A 21,788-nucleotide genomic window follows, 5' to 3' on the forward strand; every position below is an offset into this window, starting at 1 on the left:
AAAGACAAATTTTTATTTTACGCTTTTCATTAATTTGATTTTTAAGTTGTAACTGCAAACATACAAAGATTTGACAAACGGATTTTTTTTTATAGCCAAAAATTGTTTACAATTAGTGAGAGTTAGTAACAATTGTTTCCAGTAATGGTTAATACATGTTTCCCGTAAAGCTAAGATGACAAAGCAGTGTCGAGCCCCAAGGTTTCGTCTCCATAAATAAGGGTAATACCTTTATTCTTTAGAAGAGATAGAATAATCTTATTTGCGTTAAAATCCGAGCAATTAAAAGATATCAAATACAACTAAAGAGCGATTATTAATGTTTTCGACTAAAGTAACGTTTCGACTACTATTGTTTTGGCAATGGAGATAGCGAAAATGTGCAGTTTAAGAACATTACAAGCAGGGGGGGGGGTGCAATGGACTGTAACCCTTCCCTTCCAAGATCATATCTCCTTACTTCATGGTTCAGCATTTGTTTTTAGTTTAAATTTCATTGTATGGTCAGGAGGCTAAGGTGTTGAAATGGATTCTGATACAATGTTTATATTTTATAAGGCCTGAGAATAATTCCAGGTTCCATTGCAAACTAGCCCTATTAAGCTTAACAATGTTCAAATCCACCCCCTTCAAATGTCAATCCCCATGCCATTCAACCCCTCCCCCCCAAATGCTGACCCCCTGCCACCCAATTCCCGTTTAATTAACCATGCTTAAATCGATCTCATATAAATAGAGCCCACTCCAATGGGTCCCTTCTAACTCAGCCCCATCCAAAACCCAAATACCCATCTATCTCATCCCCTTATTCAAACTCAACTTCATTTCAGTCAATGCCCACGTAGCTTAACCCCCCTTTAAGTCAGCCCTGTTTAACTCAGCACCAATTCGATTCAGCATCATTCCTTGACTTAGCACTCAGCACTTCTTTGACTCAAGCCTTATCTAACTCAACCCCAATTCAGCTCAGTCACATGCAACTAAACCCACTTGAACTGAAAACCCTGCCGATCAGCCATGAACTCAACCTCCTTCCATTAAAAGAAATCTACTCCCTTCAACTCTAGCACCATACAAATATTCCTTTAAGCAAATTAACTCCTATGTTATGGATGGTTAATTGAATCCTAAAATGAATAGAAATGTATATGAACAATCAAGTGAAACTTAAATGAACAGAAATTTACCACAAATACGAGCAAGGCTATCACCATTCTAAACTCAAAGGCCAAAGCGATTCTTGCACCTCAGTGAAAAAAAATACACAAATATAATAGTGAGAAATAAAACCTACTGAGATTTCCAGGAACTAATATTTTAATTATTAAAGAACAATGCACAACGTTCTGTATATTTTTTTTGTGTGTTAATGTTGCTATTTTCTTAATATTTTACATCAAGGGTAAATTCATAGTGCCAAATAATGTCAATTAAAAAAGGAAAAAATAACTCAAAAGAAAAGAAAATTCATTGCACAATACAAACATATACTGAGGGGATGGAGGCGAGGACGGTGGTTGTGGTTCTAGGCATCGGCAGGGAGCTGCCCAGGCCTAGAACTACCCCCTAGTTTTTGTGACTAAATTTATATATTTAGACTCATATGGTATACCTTACCCCCTTCCCCTAGATTATGAGGTTTACAGCCGCTACTAGAAGGGTTTCTAAAATCAATCCCACGATACATCTTAAGGTTTTTATAATTTCTTTTTTGTTTCTACTTTATTAACAGCGCTGTTCTTGTAATTTTATACTCTTAATGTAACTTCTTCAAAATCTTAATTGTGTGCCTAATGCATGGGTAGAGCTATTCTACTCGTTTTATTACGTTTAACCTCCTCACGTTTAATCCAATTATATTATTTCTGGGCACATGGCAACAGTCGATTTAAGCGTGTTCACCCCTTTTGGGTTCTGCATGATTGAATGGACGATGAACCAGTTCTTGTTTTGTTCAAAGGGGGCTTGAGATGTTTCGGTGGAAATAATGTTAATTGGATCAATGATGAGATTTTAATGGATGCTCAACAGAGTGCATATATATATATATATATATATATATATATATATATATATATATATATATATATATATATATATATATATTATATATATATATATATATATATGTATATATATATATATATATATATATATATATATATATATATATATATATATATATATATATATATATATATATATATATATATATATATATATATATATATATATATATATATATATATATGTATATATATATATATATATATATATATATATATTATATATATATATATATATATATATATATATATATATATATATATATATATATATATATATATATATATATTGGTGGTTTAATTGCCACTAATTATTGTATTATATATTAATATATGCCGTTAGTGGTTTTATGTTGACCTATAATGGCCTAATACTTTATCTCTGCTTGTTTTAAGTTTTGGTATCGCTGTTTTCGAAACGTATGGAAAAGTTTGTTGTTTTTTTTTTTTACTCTGTTTCAGTTTCAGTTTCTAATTGGTCAAGTTTTGTTTCGGGAGAATATTGGTTATTACTATTTGTAGAAGGGTTGATCGATTTTTTTTTTTTTGGGGGGGGGGGGCTATATGGGCACGTAACACTCCCCTCGGTCCCAAATACCGTAATTAGTACAAATTATAGGGGATGAGAGGGGAAATTTCAAATAGGGGTGCTCAAGTTTTTTTTTGTTCCTGAATCAAACACTAATTCTATATCTTCTCCTATTTTAAGTTTTTACAACAGTTTGTGGTTACGAAGTATGGAGCGACCCGGCTCATTAGCAACCAAAACTCTATAGAATAGAATTTTCATACAAATAAATATGTCAAAGTAATTGGATTTTTGTGCTGATTTCAAATATATAATTTTCATAAAATTTAGTGTTACGCATCAAAGGTTACAAGCCTGAGAAAAGTTGCTTGAATTTTGAAAGAAACAGGTAAACCCCCCTGAAAGTCATAGAATCTCAATGAAAATCTCACGATCACATTCAGCGTATCAGAGAACCCTACTGTAGAGGCTTCAAGCTCCTATTTGAAAAAAAAAACGTGAAATTTTGATTTTTTTTCCTAAAGAAAGATCACGAATCTGTGTTTTTTTTTTCCAGGAGTGATCTTATTGACCCAGCAGGTCTAGACCGTTGGGATAGGGTTCATTTTACCAGAAAGGAAAAGTTCTTGTGCCCTTTTTATGTGACCTCAAAAATTGGAAGACAACTAGACCCCCTCACATTATACTTTTTCCTCAAAATCATCCATTCAAAATTATGGGATAGACATTTTGTTCAGTTGAAAAGACCTAATAACCACGCCTTTGGACATAACATGACCCCGAACAATCTTTGGGGAAAAGTCCTTATGTTATAAAATTTGCACATCATATACGCACGGTCCTTCTTCTTGGGAAGTAGCCTATGCATACATTTTGGGGTTGAAATTTTCTGGGGAAATTTTATAATTGGACAATTTGGCAGAATCCCTATACGAAATTTCTTTATATGTCTTGCTTTCCTTTAACCGACTCAATTTTACGCGTGGAGTTGTTAAGGGTAATTTTCCGGGGTAAATTTTCACCAGGATTGAATTGTCCAGAGAATAGTTCCGTGGGTAGGGGGTTTTTCTGTGGAGGTGGACTCAGATATCCTGGCGTTATTTAAAAACCGATCAAAAATAAAATAAACAAAAAAAAATTTCAACTGAAAGTAAGGAGCAACATCAATACTTAAAACGAACAGAAATTATTACATATATATGGGATTGCCCCTCATCAACACCTCACTCTTTACGCCAAATTATAGATATCATCCCAATTCCTTAAAAACGGCTCCTGAATGTCGTATAATTAAACAATAAGTAAATTTTTTAAGGTGTCGAAAAATGTGAAGAACAAATTCTTTGAGCGATTGAATTCGTTCACATTAGTTTCACTTACAGAAATGATCTTTTTTTATTAAGTTTTACTTAGTGAGAAGGAGGTGAAAAGTTATTAAAAATTAAAAATGGCTTGGTCAAAAGTACCAATAGTATGATTTATGAGTTTTTATGGCACTTGGTATCTACCAAGTGACATAGCGATCGCAAATTCTGTCGGTCTGTCTGTCCCGGTTTTGCTACTTTAGGCACTTCTAGGTAAGCTAGGATGGTGAAATTTGGCAGGCTTATCAGGAACCATACCAGATTAAATTGAAAATTGTCGTTTCCCCGATTCGACCATCTGGGAGAGGGGAGTAGGGGGAAGGTTAAATCGGAAAAATTAGAAAAAAATGAGGTATTTTTAACTTACGAAGGGGTGATCAGATCTCTATGAAATTTGATTTTTGGAAGGATATCGTGTCTCAAAGCTCTTAATTTGAATCCCAACCGGATCTGGTGACATCAGAGGGGGGGGGCTAACATCTTGGAAAACGCTTAGAGTGGAGGGATTGGGATGACACTTGGTGGGAAATATAAGCACAAGTTTTAGGTACGTGACTGATATAACCGGAACGGATACACTCTCTTTGAGGGAGTGGGGGGGGGGGTAATTCTGAAAAAATAGAAAAATGAGTTATTTTTAACTTACGAAGAAGTGATCGGATCTTAATGAAATTTGATGTTTGGAAAGATGTCTTGTTTCAGAGCTCTTATTTTAAATCCCGACCAGACCTGCTGACATTGGGGGAGTTGGGGGGTGGAACCCAAAATCTTGGAAAACGCTTAGAGTGGAGGGATCGGAATGAAACTTGGTGGGAAAAATAAGCACAAGTCCTAGATACGTGACATAATCGGAACAGATCAGCTCTCTTTTTGGGAGTTGGGGGGGGGGGTTAATTCTGAAAAATTAGAAAAAAATGAATTGTTTTTAACTTACAAAAGAGTGATCGGATCTTAATGAAATTTTATGTTTGGAAGAATATCGTGTCTCAGAGCTCTTATTTCAAATCCCGATCGGACCTGGTGACATTGGGGGGAGTTTTTCTTAGGGAACCTAAAATCTCGGAAAATGCTTAGAGTGGAGGGATCGGGATAAAACTTGGTGGGAAAAATAATCACAAGTCCTAGATACGTGATTGACATAACCAGAACGGATCCGCTCTCTTTGGGGGAGTTGGGGGGATGATTAATTCTGAGAAATTTGAAAAAATGAGCATTTTTAACTTACGAAGGAGTGAACGGATCTGAATGAAATTTGATTTTTGGAAGTATATTGTGTCTCAGAGCTCTTATTTCAAATTTCGACCAGACTCAGTGACGTTGGGGAGATTTGGGGGGGGGGCTAAAATCTTGGAAAACGCTTAGAGTGGAGGGATCAGGATGAAACTTGGTGGAAAAAATAAGCACTCTCTTTGGGGAGTTGGGGGAGATGAAGGGTTAATTCTAAAAAATTAGAAAAATTAGCTATTTTTAACTTACAAAGGGGTGGTCGGATCTTAATGAAATTTCGTATTTAGAAGGTCCTCTTAACTCAGATATCTTATTTTAAATCCCGACTGGATCCAGTGTCATTGGTTGGGGATCTTATTTTAAATCTTTACTGCATCCAGTGTCATTGGGGGGGGGGACTGGAAATCTTGGAAAACGCTTAAAGCGGAGAGATCAGGATGAAACTTGATTGGAAGAATAAGCACAAGTCCAAGATACGTGACTGACATAATCGGACCGGTTCTGCTCTCTCTGGTGGAGTTGGGGGTGTGTGTGGAGTAATTCAGAAAAATTGAAAAAATGAGGTATTTGCAACTTACGAACGGGTGATGTGATCTTAACGAAGTTTGATATTTAGAAGGATCTTGTGCTTTAGATCTCTCATTTTTTTATAATCCTGACTAGATCTGGCAACAATAGGTAATATAAACAATAGGCAACAATCGAGGTATCTTGCGCATGGGTGATCGGATCTTAATGAAACTTGATATATAGAAGAATCTTATGTCTCAGATGCTCGCTAATGCACTCAGAATCTTATGCCCTCAGATTCAAATCGGATCCAGGGACATTGAGGGTTGAAGGGGGGAACCAGAAATCTTGGACACCGGAAATCTTGGAAAACGCTTAGAGTGAGGAGATCGGGATGAAAGTTGATGGGAAGAATAAGCACAAGTTATAGATACGAGAGTGACATAATTGGAAGGATTGGAATGGGTGACTGAATATTAATGAAATTTGATATTTAGAAGGAAATCATGTCTCAGACCTCTTATTTAAAATCCTTACCAGATCTGTTGACATGGGGGGGGAGTTTGAGGGGGGAAACCGAACTCTTGGAAAACGCTCATAAATGTCGTAGATACGTGATTGACATAACCGGACTGGATCCACTCTCTTTGGGGGAGTTAGGTGGTGGGGTTCAGTGCTTTGGCGAGTTTGGTGCTTCTGGACGTGCTAGGACGTTGAAAATTGGAAGGCGTGTCAGGGAGCTGCACAAACGGACTTGATAAAGTCGTTTTTCCCCATTCGACCATCTGAGGGGCTGAAGGGGAGTACGTATATTTAAGTTCCGAGTGGGTGATCGGATACCTCTTTTTTTCCATTAAAGCAGTGTATTGACTCTTAGAATTTTGCTAGAGCTCATACAATATGAGCTTTCATGATTTTCAGAAAATCATGAACGGGAACTCTGGTAAAGTCTTTTTCGTGAGTCAGGATTATACCTAAGCTTTATTTTTTTTCTTTTGATATTTACAAGGCAAACATTCTCAACCCACTTCCACTACTAAAGACTGGTACTTTACTAATGAGGTTGTCTTAGATCAATTCCTGGGTTGTCACTAGTTAGAAAAATCATTAGATTAAGAAAATTACTAAATCAGAAAAGAATCACTAGATTCTTTGAAAAATCACGAACTCAGCAAAAAATCACTAAAACTGTAGTTTAGTTCCTTCAACAGACGACATGATTTTGTCTTTTCAAATCACCGGTTTCAGTTCCTTTTAAAACTTTTATGAATATGGTTAATTATTTTAGCTCAACAAAGATGCACCATTGAGAGGAGGGATACAATTCGCCTGTAATATTTTCAAAATTGCCTTTATTTTTTCTAACTAAGCGCAAATCACCCAGGATTATGAAAAATTCATTTTTATTAATTTTATAGTTACAATAGAAAAAAAAAATCATTTTATACCCACTTTATTTTCTCGAATTGGCGCCCTTTGTGTATGCCACCAGTGGTGAACGTTGGCTAGTAGTGGTCTAACAAACCAGTTTATGTTTTCTTTTTAAATTTTTTCCCCTGTCCCCTACAAATTAGGAACCATTTTTTTATCCTAGTTAAGCTGGTAAAATTACTCAGGCACCAGCTAGGATTTTGATTTTTTTGGGGGGAGGGGCGTTCAGTAAAAAAAAATATGTATTCCTTTCCTAGATTTGAACAATATATTTGGCCAGCCTCCAACAAAATTTCGTGAATTGACACTATTGTGCACGTCTCTCAATAAAAACTACAGTGGCCTCTGTGGTGCTAATTCACAAAAATGTTGAAAATTCAAAGATTTTTTTAATGTTTGATAATACTGGAGATAAATTATTATTTTTGAATTCTAGAAACGGTAATCCCCCCTTTTACATCCCCCCTGATAATCGGCGCTCCTAAAAAAATTAGAAGGTGAATCGCCTAAACAAGGATTTTCACGTCACAAAATGACGCAAATAATAGTGAAATAATGAAGAACTCCTAGGTGTATTAATTTAAAAAAAAAAGTTTTTTTGACTGAATTAAGAACACGATTATAACTTAAGATAAACACAGATTATTTAGTATGAATGAGTGGCTTCCCTTATACTGAATAATTTCTGTTCGCAAGAATTTTCAACTTTGTTCCTTGCTTTTGATTGAAAAACGTGCTTTTGATTGATAAATTTAATAAATGTAATAAATTTATAATTTAATAAATTAAATTTAAATTTAATGTCGGATTGCTGTTTGAATCATGTCGAGAAATCTACCCAGTCCTTTTGTGGAAGATTCTCCCCGAAAATTCCACTGGGGATTATTCCTCCCATGAAAAATTTTGCCGTGAAAAATACCTCCCATGTAAAATCCATTTGTAAAATCTCCTCAATCCAATTTCCTCTTCACTAAAAATTTCAATCCCCCATGAAAAATCGTATTACTTTTATTTGAACACAAACCTGTTTTTTCGTTTAAATTCTGATCGGATTTAGAATCGTACCGGAAACCTCCCCCTCGCTAAAAAGTCTTTCCTATCTCTTCAAAAGTTCTTCCTGTGGAAGATTCCCCTACGGAAAATTCCTCTTTGAAAATCCCCCATTGAAAAAATTCCCCTAGACAATTCCCTCCTCGCTTAAAGTTTTCCAGAAACATCATCTCCACATTTAAAATTGGGCGGCCAGAGAGAAAATGAGACAAATAAAAAGAGTTTGGTATATGAATGCCCCATGCAGTAGGCCTATGTCTCATGAAAAATTTTCCTGGAAACTATTTTCCCACAGAGCCCCTATCCCCACAGAAACACCCCCTCCTTCCTGTAAAAATATACTTTATATTAGAATAAGAAATACTGTATGCGAATGGGCCAATTGCATAACTCACAGCCCTCCAAGGGGATGTGGGGTCATGTTATCCAAAAATGAATAGTTGCTGGACCTTTTAATTGTGCTGATCAAAAGCTTATCTCAAAACTTCGATCGAATGTCTTCTGGGAAAAAAGGGCCTCGAGATTAGGTCATTTGCCCTCTAATCTTTGCGTTCCCCTAAAAAGAGCACCAGAACTTTTAATTTCTATTAGAATGAGCCCTCTCCTGATTTTTGGTTCGATACATTCATACAAGGGAAAAAAACGAAAAACAAACAAACAAAAAACAAACAAAAATGAATAAACAAGCATCTGTGATCCTTCTTCAGGGAAAAATACAAAATTTCGAATTTTTGTAGATAGGAGCTTGAAACCTTTTAAATCGGACTCTTTTATGTGCTAACTCTAATGGTATGGTTTTCATTAAGATTTTTTGACCTTTTTGGGGTGTTCCGCCTTTTTTTAGAAAATCAGGTAGATCTTCTCAGGTTAGTAGCGTTTGATGAAGTTAATTCCTTTAGCTGCATGTCCATTTTGACTGATTTCCTACACGTTTTTCACCAGCCCTCTTTTTCTTTCCCTCTTTCTGTCTTTTTTTTATTTTTTTAGATGTTTATATTTCCTCATGATTTTCTTTTTGTGTGACTACATCAGTGGAAAGGGCCTTATGCCTTATTCAGCTATTTTTTTTTTCTAATAAAGATGAACTATGTATTCCCATTGCCAGTTTTCTCAGGCATTTTATTCGGGTTGGTTGGCTACCTTCTGTCTCCATTGAGAGCTTATTTTATTTTACAGGATCAGTCGTTCAACTCTTGTCACCCGATATGTTTGCAGCAAGCTTGGTCCTCGTATTCTTTTGTACTTTAGGTAAGTTTAAAAGATTTTGCGGTTTCTTTTAATATGATTTTATTTTCTTTCCAGATTTATGCGGATCCATTTTCTTATAGCAGATTATATATATCCCCAAAAATTAGAATTTTCGAATTTAAGGACTATATATGACATAATAGAGTTTTTAAGGCAAGTGGCTTAGTCAATTCAGAATTATTTCAACCTGGTTATAACTTTGCAATCATTGTTATTTATATAAATAAGCTTTTTGAATTTGTTGCAAAAAACTGAGTTTTTCATAATTTTCCCACCTACCTATGCGAGCCTAAAATGAACAAAAATGAATCTATGCAGTAATTCAGACTTAAAACGAAAAAAAAGTAGGCTAGTTTTTTCAGCTTTCATGCTTAAGAAATAAAATTTTAACTTGCAAATGAAGTTTTAAGTAAAATTGGAATATTCTGCTAAGAGTTTCGGCCAGTTACCGGCATTTTATATACTAGAAATGTTTTATATTGTTTTTTTGTTTGGGGTGATGGATGGAGGTGGGTGTGGTATATACAACTTTTGATTTTCTATGGTAGGGAAGCAGTTGCAGCTAACATTCCCTTGATAGCTTTGAATATAATTTTATACTTGCAGACAATGTAATTAAAAATTATCTTTCCATCTTCAGCTTTCTTAATATCTTTTTTTTCAATCTATTTTGTTGTTAAAAAATTACCCTGAAAATTTCAAGCTGATGGGAAAAATACATAATCTTGGCCCAGTATTCTGCGGCACAAACCAATAAAACCAAATTTCTTTAATTTTTTTTCTGGAGCTACCTGGCTTTGTCTGCATGTCCCGCAACTTTCAAACCGATTAGAGTTAGAACTCCTTTTTGAACCAGCTTCTTGGTTGTCACAAATCACTGTCATCAAAAGTATTTTAAATTTTTCCGCACTCTGGGTTCCTTGGGTTTAAATAGTCAATTACGCGATGTTCCTTAGATTACGCAAGAAGCATATACACAAAATTTGCTCAAAGGAACTTACTCGAGATATTATTCAGTATCTGTACAATTCGGGGAACAGGTGCTTTGCTAAAACACAAATCTGACCCCGTCCCGAAACTAGGAAGTTCTCTTAGGAGCCGGTAATTCAATAAGTAACCTGCACATAATAGAAGACTAATTTACATGGTTCTAATAGTTATTCGCCAAGCATGATATGGGTAACTTTTAGGACATATTTACTATTCTTTATGAAACTTCAACCAAACTCAGTTCTCAGTAGCGCGATAGTTTTTATGATTCTACTGATATCGGAAAGTATCGCGTCAGTTTACTTGAGCTATCACTATTATAGATAAATCTGGGTAATCCGGGAAGCAATAATTTTTGTTCGTTTTAAGTTTCACCGTTTCTCTTAACTTGAGTTTGGAAAACTTAGCCTGAACAAATTTCCATCATTTTAATTTTTTTAAGTGTACACAAAAAACAAAATGCAAAACGAATTTGTAAGAAGTAGGTGATCAAACGTAAAAAGTAACCAAATTTATTTTTTAAATAGGGTACTAAATTTAGGGTTTACTTATTGAAACCATTAACTATCTCCACAAACTTTTTGCCACTTTATCACATAAATGAAGAGCCCAATTTGAGTCATAGCAAATTTGAGTCATAGTTCATAGCAAGGGCTAAGAGCTCATATGGCACTTGTGACGAGGCCAGAAGAGCCAAGAGTCAAGAGCTCATATGGCATGAGCTCTAAAGAGCTCTGAGACACGAGGTCCTTCTAAATATCACAATTCATTAAGATCCGATCACCCACTCGTAAGTTAAAAATACCTCATTTTTTCCAATTTTTCCTCTCCCTTCAGCTCCCCAGATGGTCGAATTGGGGAAAATTACTTTATCAATTCAATTTGTGCAGGTCCCTGACACTCCTACCGATTTGCATCGTCCTAGCACGTCAAGAAGCACCAAACTCGCCAAAGCACTGGAACCCCCTAACTCCCCCAAAGAAAGGGGATCCAGTCCTATTACGTCAATCACGTATCTACGACATTTTTTTATTCTACCCACCAAGTTTCATCTCGATCTCTCCACTCTAAGCTTTTCCAGGATTTCCAGTTTCCCCCTCGAACTTCCCTCAATGTCCCCAGATCTGGCTGGGATTTAAAATAAGAGCTCTGAGATATGAGTTCCTTCTAAACATCAAATTTCATTAAGATCCTGTCACCCGTTCTTAAGTTAAAAATATCAAAATTTTCCTAATTTTTCCGAATTAACACCCCCCCCCCCAACTCCTCCAAAGAGAGCGAATCCGTTCCAATCACGTAAATCATATATCTAGAACTTGTGCTTATTCTTCCCATCAAGTTTTAATCCGATCTCTTCACTCTAAGCGTATTCCAAGATTTCCGATTTTCAAGATTTATGATTCCCCCTCCGACCCCCTATGTCCCCGGATCCTAATTGAATCGAAAATGGAGCATTTGAGACATAAGATCTTTCTGTATATCAAGTTTCATTAAGATCCAATCATGCATTCGTAAGATAAAGGTACGCCAATTTTCACGTTTTCCAAGATTTCCGGTTTCCCCATACAACGCCTCCGAATATCACCGGATCTGGTCGAGATTTAGAATAAGAGCTTTAAAGCACAAGATCCTTCTAAATATCAAATGTCATCAATATCTGATCGCCCGTTCGTAAATTACAAATACCTCATTTTTTGTTAATTTTTCCGAATTACCTCCCCCCAAGTTCCCCAAGGAGAGTGTATCCGGTCCGGTTATATCATTCACGTATCCTGGACTGGTGCCTATTTTTTCTACCAAGCTTCATCCTAATCTCTCCACTCTAGCCCTTTTACAAGATTTCCGGTTCCCCCCACCACAACTCCCCCTAATGACACTGGATCCGGTCGGGATTTAAAGTAAGAGATCTGAGTTACTAGTTCCTTCTAAATATGAAATTTGATTAAAATCCGATCACTCCTTCGTAGGTTGAAAATACCTCATTTTTTCAGAATTACCCCCCCCCCCCCCGGACTCCCCCAAAGAGAGTGGATCCGTTCCAGTTATGTCAATCACGTATCTAGGACTTGTGATTATTTTCCCACTAAGTTTAATCCCCATCCCTGCACTCTAAGCATTTTCCAAGATTTTAGGTTTCCGCTCCAATTTCCCCAAATGTGACCAGAACCGGTCGGAATTTAAAATAAGAGCTCTGAGACACGATATACTTCTAAATATCAAATTTCATTAAGATACAATCACCGGTTTGTAAGTTAAAAATACCTCATTTTCATAATTTTTCTGAATTAACCGTCCCCTCACTCCCCCCAGATGGTAGAATTGAAGAAACGACTAGTTTTAATTTAATCTGGTCTGGTCCCTGACACGTCTTCCAAATTTCGTCGTCCTTGCTTATCTGGAAGTGCCTAAACTAGCAAAACCGAGACCAAAAGACAGACCGACAGAACTTGCGATCGCTATAATGATGTCACTTGGTAAATACCAAGTGCCGTAAAAAACTAAATTATTTTAATGAAATAGGTAAATTACATTACTAAGACGAAATTGGTTTTGATTGAGACATAAAACATGTGTCTACGATGTTGTATTGTCCAAATAATCCTAGCCGATGAAAATATATTTTGTCTAATTGTATAATGCTAGCTATAGACACATACCTATTTTTCCATACAGATTCATTATCCACGACCAGTTTTGTACTGTATCTAAATTCAGCAAAAATACTAATTTAGCAATCTGTTTGAAAACTCTGCTTCCTCGTGTTCAAATTTGTCAACAATTAGTGGTATATAATTTCTAATCGACGCTAATGGGTTACAATACAACAAAACTTCCTTTCCTCGATTTTAAGGGGCGGGAGAGGGGCTCAACATCTAGTGAAAGGTTTTTGGAAATGACAAATTTGTTGTTAATCTTTTAAATTTACGTTTCCGACTTAATAACCTTCTTCGAACCAACATTGCGGTAAAACATTGCAACACATTGTCAGAAGACGGAACTTTGTTGTTTAATGCGATCTCTTTTGGCGCATAAAAAGGTTATCATCTTTTGATGATTTGTGAACAATCTTGATAGTTACTGCAGCATTCATGCAATTATCAGTTTACTATTTAAAAATAAACAAGAAATTTATTGCCGCATTTTTATGCTGTGAAGTTTAATGCGCCTATCATTGAGCTGTTTTTCAAGATGGGGGAAAGGCTTGCTCATCAACTCGTATGAAGGGTTTTGAATAATGAAAAATTAACTGGCTAGCGTAGAAGTTGCATTTCCTTTCATTTCAATCTTAGTTTAGCAAAAACTGATATGTTGAGGAACGAAATTTAAGAAAATACTATTTTAGTATGGTATGATTTATTTTGTTATTTAAAAAGATACAAGATGGAGCAATTTTAGTTCAAATCCTCTCCTCTCCCAGCATTCCATAATCACTGGTTTAATGCGATTGAAACTGGAAAAAAGTGACAAATCAGTACTTTCCATGCAAAAAATGACTTGTTCTTCAAAGCGGGTGATAGTAATTCTCCTGTAAAAAAATTGTAAACATGGTGTTTCCAATGGTGAACTTCTTATCTCAAACCAGCGACTAAGTGTATCGGGCTCTTTAGAGGAATCCCCACTTTTTCCAATAAATTTTTACTGTTAAGATTAACTGACGTAATAGTTACCATTCTTGAATCACCTTCAGCTTAGAACTTTTTGGTTTCACTATAAAGTTTTTTTTTCTCATCGAGTTTTTAGGTTTCAGCTGTCACTGCAACCATGAATTTTAAGCTAATTAAGGGTTTTGTCCTCCATAAGATCAAAAGGGATGCATGAGTTGCATAGTATAATAAAAAATAGAGATTAAATAGACTATTATACTAGCAAGTAATTGTAAAAAAATCCCTACCACCCCCTCTCCAATGCCTTTTAAAGTTTAAGTATTTTGCTTTTTAAAGTCAGTTCAAAGTTAGAGAATCACTTGAACAGGGTTTTCTCATTCGTGATTTATGAAGATAATTTCTTAAACCGCATTGGCTTACACTAACATAAGGAAAGAAAACAATCAAAAATGGGGTTTTTTGGCCCCAAAAATGGGCCAAAGCCCCCATTTAATTAGGCCCCAAAAATGGGGCCTAGTTAAATTAATGAAGAAAACTCAGCAAGCGAACATTCCGAGAGATAAACCGCCTCTCTTCTTCAGCCGATCAAAATAATAAGGTCAAGGAAAAAACAAAAACCTAAAAATAAGTACGGAAAGTATAACAAAACCAATGAAAAGAATTTCCAAAAAATTAAATAAAATTCAATAAAAGACCAAAACTAAAAACCAAATAGCTAACAAACAATAAAATGAGTTATTCGCCAGTATCCGTGATTTGCACAAAATGCAAAGAAATATAAACTGCCACAACAGATACTAACGAACAACAGAGAAATAAAAGAAAAAATTCATTCACCCAAACAGACAAAGCAGTAACTGAATAAATAGGAGAACTAGGTCACCTGATTTCTGATTTTAACCATTGTATTTCTTGCGGATACCCTTTGAGACCTAAGGGGTTGATGACGTATTTGATTGTATGATTGGGGAAGTGGTTCCATATTTGTTTCAGGGATTGCTAAAGAATCGGCTTCTCTTTTGAGAAAACCCGAATACGACACATTTATTCTCAAATCACCTGAATCTCTGTTGAAAGCTAGACCTAACTTTCGGTATTTATAAATTTCAACTGCTTCTCTGTAGTGCTTGACAACACCTTCGTCATGCGAAATTAATCTCGCTTGTTTAAATAAAACAGTATGGTCTGGATTATTAAATATGCGTGCTGAGAGGGCAGAGTAAAAAGGTTTCTGTTTTTTTTTTCGCTTTTTAAGGGTGTTATTAATTGAGGTAGAGCACTGAGTTAATCTATCCGTAAGTCGTTGATCATTTCTTCTGATGTACCAAAGACCACAAGAGAAAGGAATTCTCTGGACACCGGAGTTTTCATCTATGGGGATAGGACCTTTACCTTAGTAGATTTGGGAACTAAAAGTTATTTGGGTCTATAGTAAGTGAAAGTATTATTTTTCCTTTGATTTTTGGAAATGTGGTCTGAAACCCCTTTAACGTACGGGAGACAAAGATAAACTCAGTTTTCCCTTTGAATTGCGTTTACTATGTCACTATCTGATAATTTTTTAATACGTTTTGCAGTTACAGAATTTATTAAACTAATTGGATAACTTTTCCCAAATAAAATATCTCTGGTGGTCAAGATCTAAATCAAGGAAACGAGGAGAAAAAACTTGCAATGCTCCGTCAACTAGAGAAGTGACCACTCCTGTTTTCCCAGCAGGAGAATGATTGGAGGAATCATTTAAGTGACGGTTACTATTTGTGGGTTTTCTACAGACTCCAAACTCAAAGCATGTATCGTTTCAGTGAACCAGGACATCCAAGAAAGGAAGAAGCCTTTCTACCTCTAATTCCTGAGTAAATTTAAGTTTTGGATCCAAGGAGTTAAGGCCGTGATTAAGTGAACTGGTGGAACTCGAAAATCCCATGTTAAAATTGAAAATTTATATTTAAAAAGTATTCAAGTATTCATAGGCGGAAGATACCGCTATTAATAGCAGGCCGTAGCTTCTTGAAGATGCTATAAAGTGTTTTTTGGGATTTTACTCTATTTCCTGTAATTGCTTAGAAATCTTAGAAAATGTCTAGCTCTTTTTCACAAGTGTACTCTATGAAGGATATTGCTTTTAGAAAAAAATTGGTGCTGTCGTGAGCAGAAGACAATAACCTGTAAGATGATTGCAACCATTTTTCGATGTATTTTTCTGTTTTCAAACAATCCCATAAAATATTTTCAGCTATCTGAAATTTTTACAAGTTTTTTGTCAGAAAGAATTGTTTCAGACAGCCCTAGAGACCAGATTGACAAGCTGGTATAATTAACCTGCTATTTCCGCCAATGAATAAGTGCTATTTGAACGGTTTTTGACAATCGACAGTCTCTAGAGAATTGAGAGACAGAAGCCTACCATAACTTCAATTGTGAATCTCCATGTTTTCAATTTCACTTAATCATGGCCTTAACCAAATACATCATCAACCCCTTTGGTCTCAAAGGGTATCCGCAAGAAATGCAATGGTTAAAATCAGAAATCTGGTGACCTTTTTCTCCACTTTATTTAATTGCTGCTTTGTTTGTTTGAGCGAATTATTTTTTTCTTTTATTTCTCAGTTGTTCGTAAGTATCTGTCAGTGGCAGTTCACTTTTATTTGGATTTTGTGCAAATCACGAATATTGGCAAATAACTCACTTTATTGGTTGTTAAGTAGTTGGTTTTAATTGTTTAAATTTTTTTCTCTTATTGAATTTTATTTAATTTTGTAGCCGTTTTTTTATTGGTTTCGTTTTACTTTCCGCGCTTTTTTTTATTTTGTTTGTTACTGGATCATATTATTTTGTTCACGCTAAAGAAGAGAGGCGGTTGTTCTCTAGAAATATTCACTTTCTGTGTTTTCTTCAGTATTTTCATTTAGCTTTCAAAAACGCCATTTTTGATCATTTTCTTTCTTTATGTTCGTGATTTATCTTTATTAGTTTTATTTTGTCCAATCAAAATGCTCTACATTCTCTGATTTGTGGAAGTGATAACACTCTTATTATTAAAAAAAAATAAAAAAAATAATAGAAAATACAGGAGCTAATACCATTTACACACTCAATATCATTATTTCATTTATTAGTAAAAAATTTATTCTTTTGATTTTTACTCAAAACAATCCAGTAGCGTTTTTGGTGGTTGATTGAATGGATATTCATTAACGTCTTATGAATTAACAGTTAGCGGAATAAAAAATGAAGCTATTTTGAACAATTTTTTGGCTACGCAAAAGGAAAATTTATGTATTTCTATGCATTAGGGTCACTTGCCCTGGAGGTTTTAAGAAAAAGTTAAAAAAAAGACTTGTTACCCCGGACTTTTGGGAATCAGTTTTGGGCACTTCAACCCCTAAAACAGAAAAATGTGTATAATTTAGGCTTTGATTAGTAGTGGGAGGCTTTTCAGCTGTCCGATACCTAAAAACAAATTTGGGTAAATATTCTCACAATTTTTAAGAGGATCTTTTTGAACAAATCCTTTCTTTCACAGAATTCCTAACACTTTGCCTTCTTTCATTAGTAAATGTATATGCCTGATAAACATCTTTCAACTTTCCAAAAAATATATTTAAAGCAAGTATGTAACCGGTTAAGTCTGGGGTGACAATTCTCTTCTTTTTGCTGTACTATAATATTATTATAAACATGAATGTTTAGCATTGAAACTTTAGCATAATCTTAAAAATCCCGGAAAATAATTGTCAAATTGATAGCAGTCTACATCAATATCTTAAAGCATTTATGAAAACGTTGTAATCGCATATATAAAAGCTAATTCTATAACAATAACAATTGTAAACTAGTTTTTCTCTTCAATCCATTCAACATTTATTTTCAGTTTTGATACTAAAGGTAACCATCTTATTGCTCATTGGTCATCTTCTCTATTCAAGATACGAATCAGTCTATTTTTAGACTATTGCTGTCAAGATAAGGTAAAATATTACTCCTTTCCTACCCCAAATAGCTCATTTTTTATTTTTTAGATTTTGAAGCGACTTGTTGGTCATGGAATTTGAACATTATCATAGCAGGAGTCAAATTCCTTGTTGATAAGTTTAGGACATGATGAACAAGTTTTACAACTAGTTCAAATCTGACACGCCGAGGGTCATTAGTCAAAAATATTCACAAATGTTTTTCTGTTGCTTGAGTAATTCAGATGGCCATATGAGTTACTTAACTGGAATTGACTCTAGAATTAATATTATACTCATTTAGTCAAAGGAAAAGTTGGAAAAAGAACAGAGAATGATGATGAAAAAAAACATAAATTTTAATTTGGTGTACAAGTCACTTAATTCCTTACTCAGTATTTCCCTTATTTGAATATTCCTAAGCTTTTTAGCAAACAAATTGACATGTTGGATCTTGTCTTAAGAAAAGACACACATAAGATTTCAACAAATATTACTCGAGATACAGTTAGATTGTGGCCTCTCTACCCCTCCCCCTTACTACCCATCTAACCCTCCTCCTCAATTCCCGCTCTGCCCCTCCCTCTTACTACCCCTCCACCCGAAGGGCTGAAGCCTTGAGATAACTAATCTCAGATGTTAATTTTGCTGATGATATAACCATGCTCGCGGACTCCATGGAGCAGTTGGTGGAAACGCTCTGGGTCTTACGAGAAGGGGCTGCAAGGGTGTGACTGCAGATAAACTGGAGAATAGCCAAAATTATAACTATAGACACATTTGCTCCTGCCGGTAATTCCTCAGCTATACAGCACCACCGGTATTAACATTATTCCAAAGTTGACGTACCTGGGCTCCATAATTTTGCCATTTGGCTCGCTTCTCTTCGAGTTTCAAGTGAGAATATCCAAGGTACATTTTGCCATGGGCAAGTTATACCGCAATATCTGGTGAAAATCTTTATATCACGCACAACGAAACTGCATATTTTCAATATACTTTTGGGCTCTATGATGCTTCCTATAGCTGAGAAGTGGCAAGCCTCCTCATAACCATCAAGACCATGGAAGTATTTCAGTCAAAGAGCTTGAGGAAGATTGAAGATCCGCGATGTTTCAATTTCACAAACAGTGAGAAGCTGTTGCAGTTAAGTAAGTAGTCACGGTATTTGACCCAAGTAGCATAGCTCAACTTATGATGGTTTAGACACCTGATGTGAATGCCTCAGCATATACCCGCAAAGATGATCTACAACTTTGAACCTCCCATTTTCAGGCCAACTGAGGAAGGACAATCCAGCAGCCTGTCCACAGCATAAGTATATGTACGGACCTACCTGAGAGTCTAGGTAGGTCTGCCCCTCCAAACACAAGTATCAACACAAGTATTTGTCTTAACACAAGTATTTGTCGAAAATGTAAGTCATAGTTACTCCCGTCGTTTACCCGAACCCTTGGAAAACTATTGGTCTTCCGGTTCACCTGCGAGTCCAGGGGACTTGTCAGTCATATGTATTTCCTAAAACACTGTTGGTCACCTGGGACTCAAGGCAGGTGAGCCTATTAGGTGTAGTTCACTTGTTTGCCTGTGGGTCCAGGCAAATTTAATCCCCCATTTTACACACGTACATACCCCATAATCTATATAATCAACTCCAGTGGACATTGTCCTTCATGAGTCAACCCAAAAATCTCGGTCATCTCCATTACAAATCCAGTAGGCTTTTTCAGTAGACAAAGCAGATATAATGAAAACAATATCAGTTGCTCAATTGCCTTCAAAGTCCCGTGGACATGTTATGTCATAAATCTTTGAAAACCATGGTTTTGGCGTCTCCAATTGCCTTAAAATGGGTCATTGAAACTCATAGAATATTTGAATGACCCCTATTCCATGACTATTTATCTTAGATGTACCCTAGGATAGATGGATAGATGATAGACTGTCTATCAGCAAGTGAAATGACATGATTTTTATACAATTCTGTAAGAAGGTTTATGCCAGCTTTTCCTCTCACTCAGACTATCTGTCTTGGCTTTTTCTCCAATTAGCCATGGCTCTTAGCCTTTTCACCACAGCCCACCAACTTGATTTCAGTTTGTTCAACTTATGCTTTGAGCCTGTCTGAGTTCCTGACGATGGACAACATTAGACTAAGGGAAACACGAACATGTGCCATGTAACGAATACCGAAGTGAATGAAGGAGGCAAACGTTATTCTACGCCAAGCAGCGCCCGACAGGAGACATAAGTCATTCTTCAGACTAACAGAACTAGGTTAGTTCTTGTGGATAAACAAGTTATACGCTGGGATAGTGGCGTTGATTCATTTTTTTGGGAGGGGATAAGAAACATTCCCAATAGCTGGGAGGAGGAATGGATTCGTTCTTTTATATTTCAATAAAAATAACACTTAAAAATAAAATTTTGCAGAACAGGCGTTTTTAAGATAAAAATGGGGAGGGGGGAATAAAGGTTAAAGAATAAACTTGATTCTTTTTATCAGAATAACGTACTTTTATTTATGTTTGTATTTGAAAAAAAAAAACACGAGAAAGACACATCGAGTTATCACAGAGCTTTTAGTCTCAGGTTATCTTATTGTTATAGATTTCAGCACGTAATAAACGAGGGATTTTGTAACAGTAAAAACTAAAAAAAAACAAAAAAAAAAAAACAAAACATTTCTATCCAAGAAATGATGGCCTTGGGAATAGGATCCTTCATTGGGCTTGTGGCAATCATGTTTAAATCCGGGGTAAGAAGATTATTTTCCATTGGGTATTCACTTTCTAGTGCCACACTAGCGGTAAAAAAAATCAAAAGAAGAAGACGGAGAAAACTGAAAGCACTGCAGGGGATCCATACAAAAAAGGGATATTCTTTGTTGTTCAATGTGGCCGACTATAATTATCCTTTATAGTATTTTCGACCATGTTGGTCCCAATGGTACATTTGTCCTTTCTAATGATCTGTTTATCTAAAACTCCAAAGTGCAAGAATAAAATATAATGCAGGTACACTCTCTTATAAGGAGTTCAAAATTCTTTGTAATATTGCGGCAGAAAATTGTAATAATAGTAACACAAATTTTCATAAATTACACCAATTACAGATCATAAATTCTTTTAATGTCCTTAAGGATTTTAAAATCTGTATTTATTTCACATTGGATTATATTTAATAACAAACCAATTTTTTTTTACCTATAATTCCTTAAAGATACCAAGAATAATACACGCGGCGGACTCTTTATAGGAAAACAATTATAGATTTTTTCAAGAGAAAATTAAAGAGAAACTCAAAGTAAAACTTATCTATTTATTGCAAAATCCGTTATGTAGTAAATACTGCACACAACGGAAAACAAAGAACAATCAGTTTAAATTACACATAAATAAATAAAAAACAATAGTAATTTATATTCACATTAAAAATTAATTCTCACTTCCTAACTATGCACAATACGACAATAGCAGGGTGTACCAAGGAAAGTCCACATTTTTGCTTATATACTATTATTTTCAATTAAATAGTTTGTAAAATCTGCAGGCTCATCTAATCTTTATCCCTGAACCAATTTTAAACATAGGACATAAAGAAGGTGATGAAACGGATTATTAAGTGATTTTGGAACTAATTTGTGAAAATTATCGATAATAGAAAAATATTCCTAAACAGTATCATAATTAACTGTACAATATAAACAGGTATGCACTCTCAACTATCACGACACAACAGCAGTGGGTACCAAAGGTGGCTAGCTATATTTGCCTTATGTTTTTTATTCAATGAAGATATAACTTTCTCAGGGT

At 35.3% G+C, this 21,788-nt stretch overlaps 1 protein-coding gene across 2 annotated transcripts in view; it reads left to right on the forward strand.

Moving 5' to 3' along the window:
- Window positions 1–21,788, forward strand: part of LOC136032879 (chordin-like protein 2) — a 301,335-nt gene that overhangs the window by 22,496 nt on the left and 257,051 nt on the right. For both annotated transcript variants that reach the window (XM_065713319.1, XM_065713310.1), the window contains exon 2: window positions 9,354–9,425. In XM_065713319.1, the coding sequence (XP_065569391.1) occupies window positions 9,383–9,425 (43 nt within the window). In that variant the 5' untranslated portion in view covers window positions 9,354–9,382. The remainder of the gene's footprint in view (window positions 1–9,353; window positions 9,426–21,788) is intronic.

This window comes from Artemia franciscana, chromosome 1 (assembly GCF_032884065.1).
Source record: "Artemia franciscana chromosome 1, ASM3288406v1, whole genome shotgun sequence".
In the NCBI taxonomy this organism is placed as follows: domain Eukaryota; kingdom Metazoa; phylum Arthropoda; class Branchiopoda; order Anostraca; family Artemiidae; genus Artemia; species Artemia franciscana.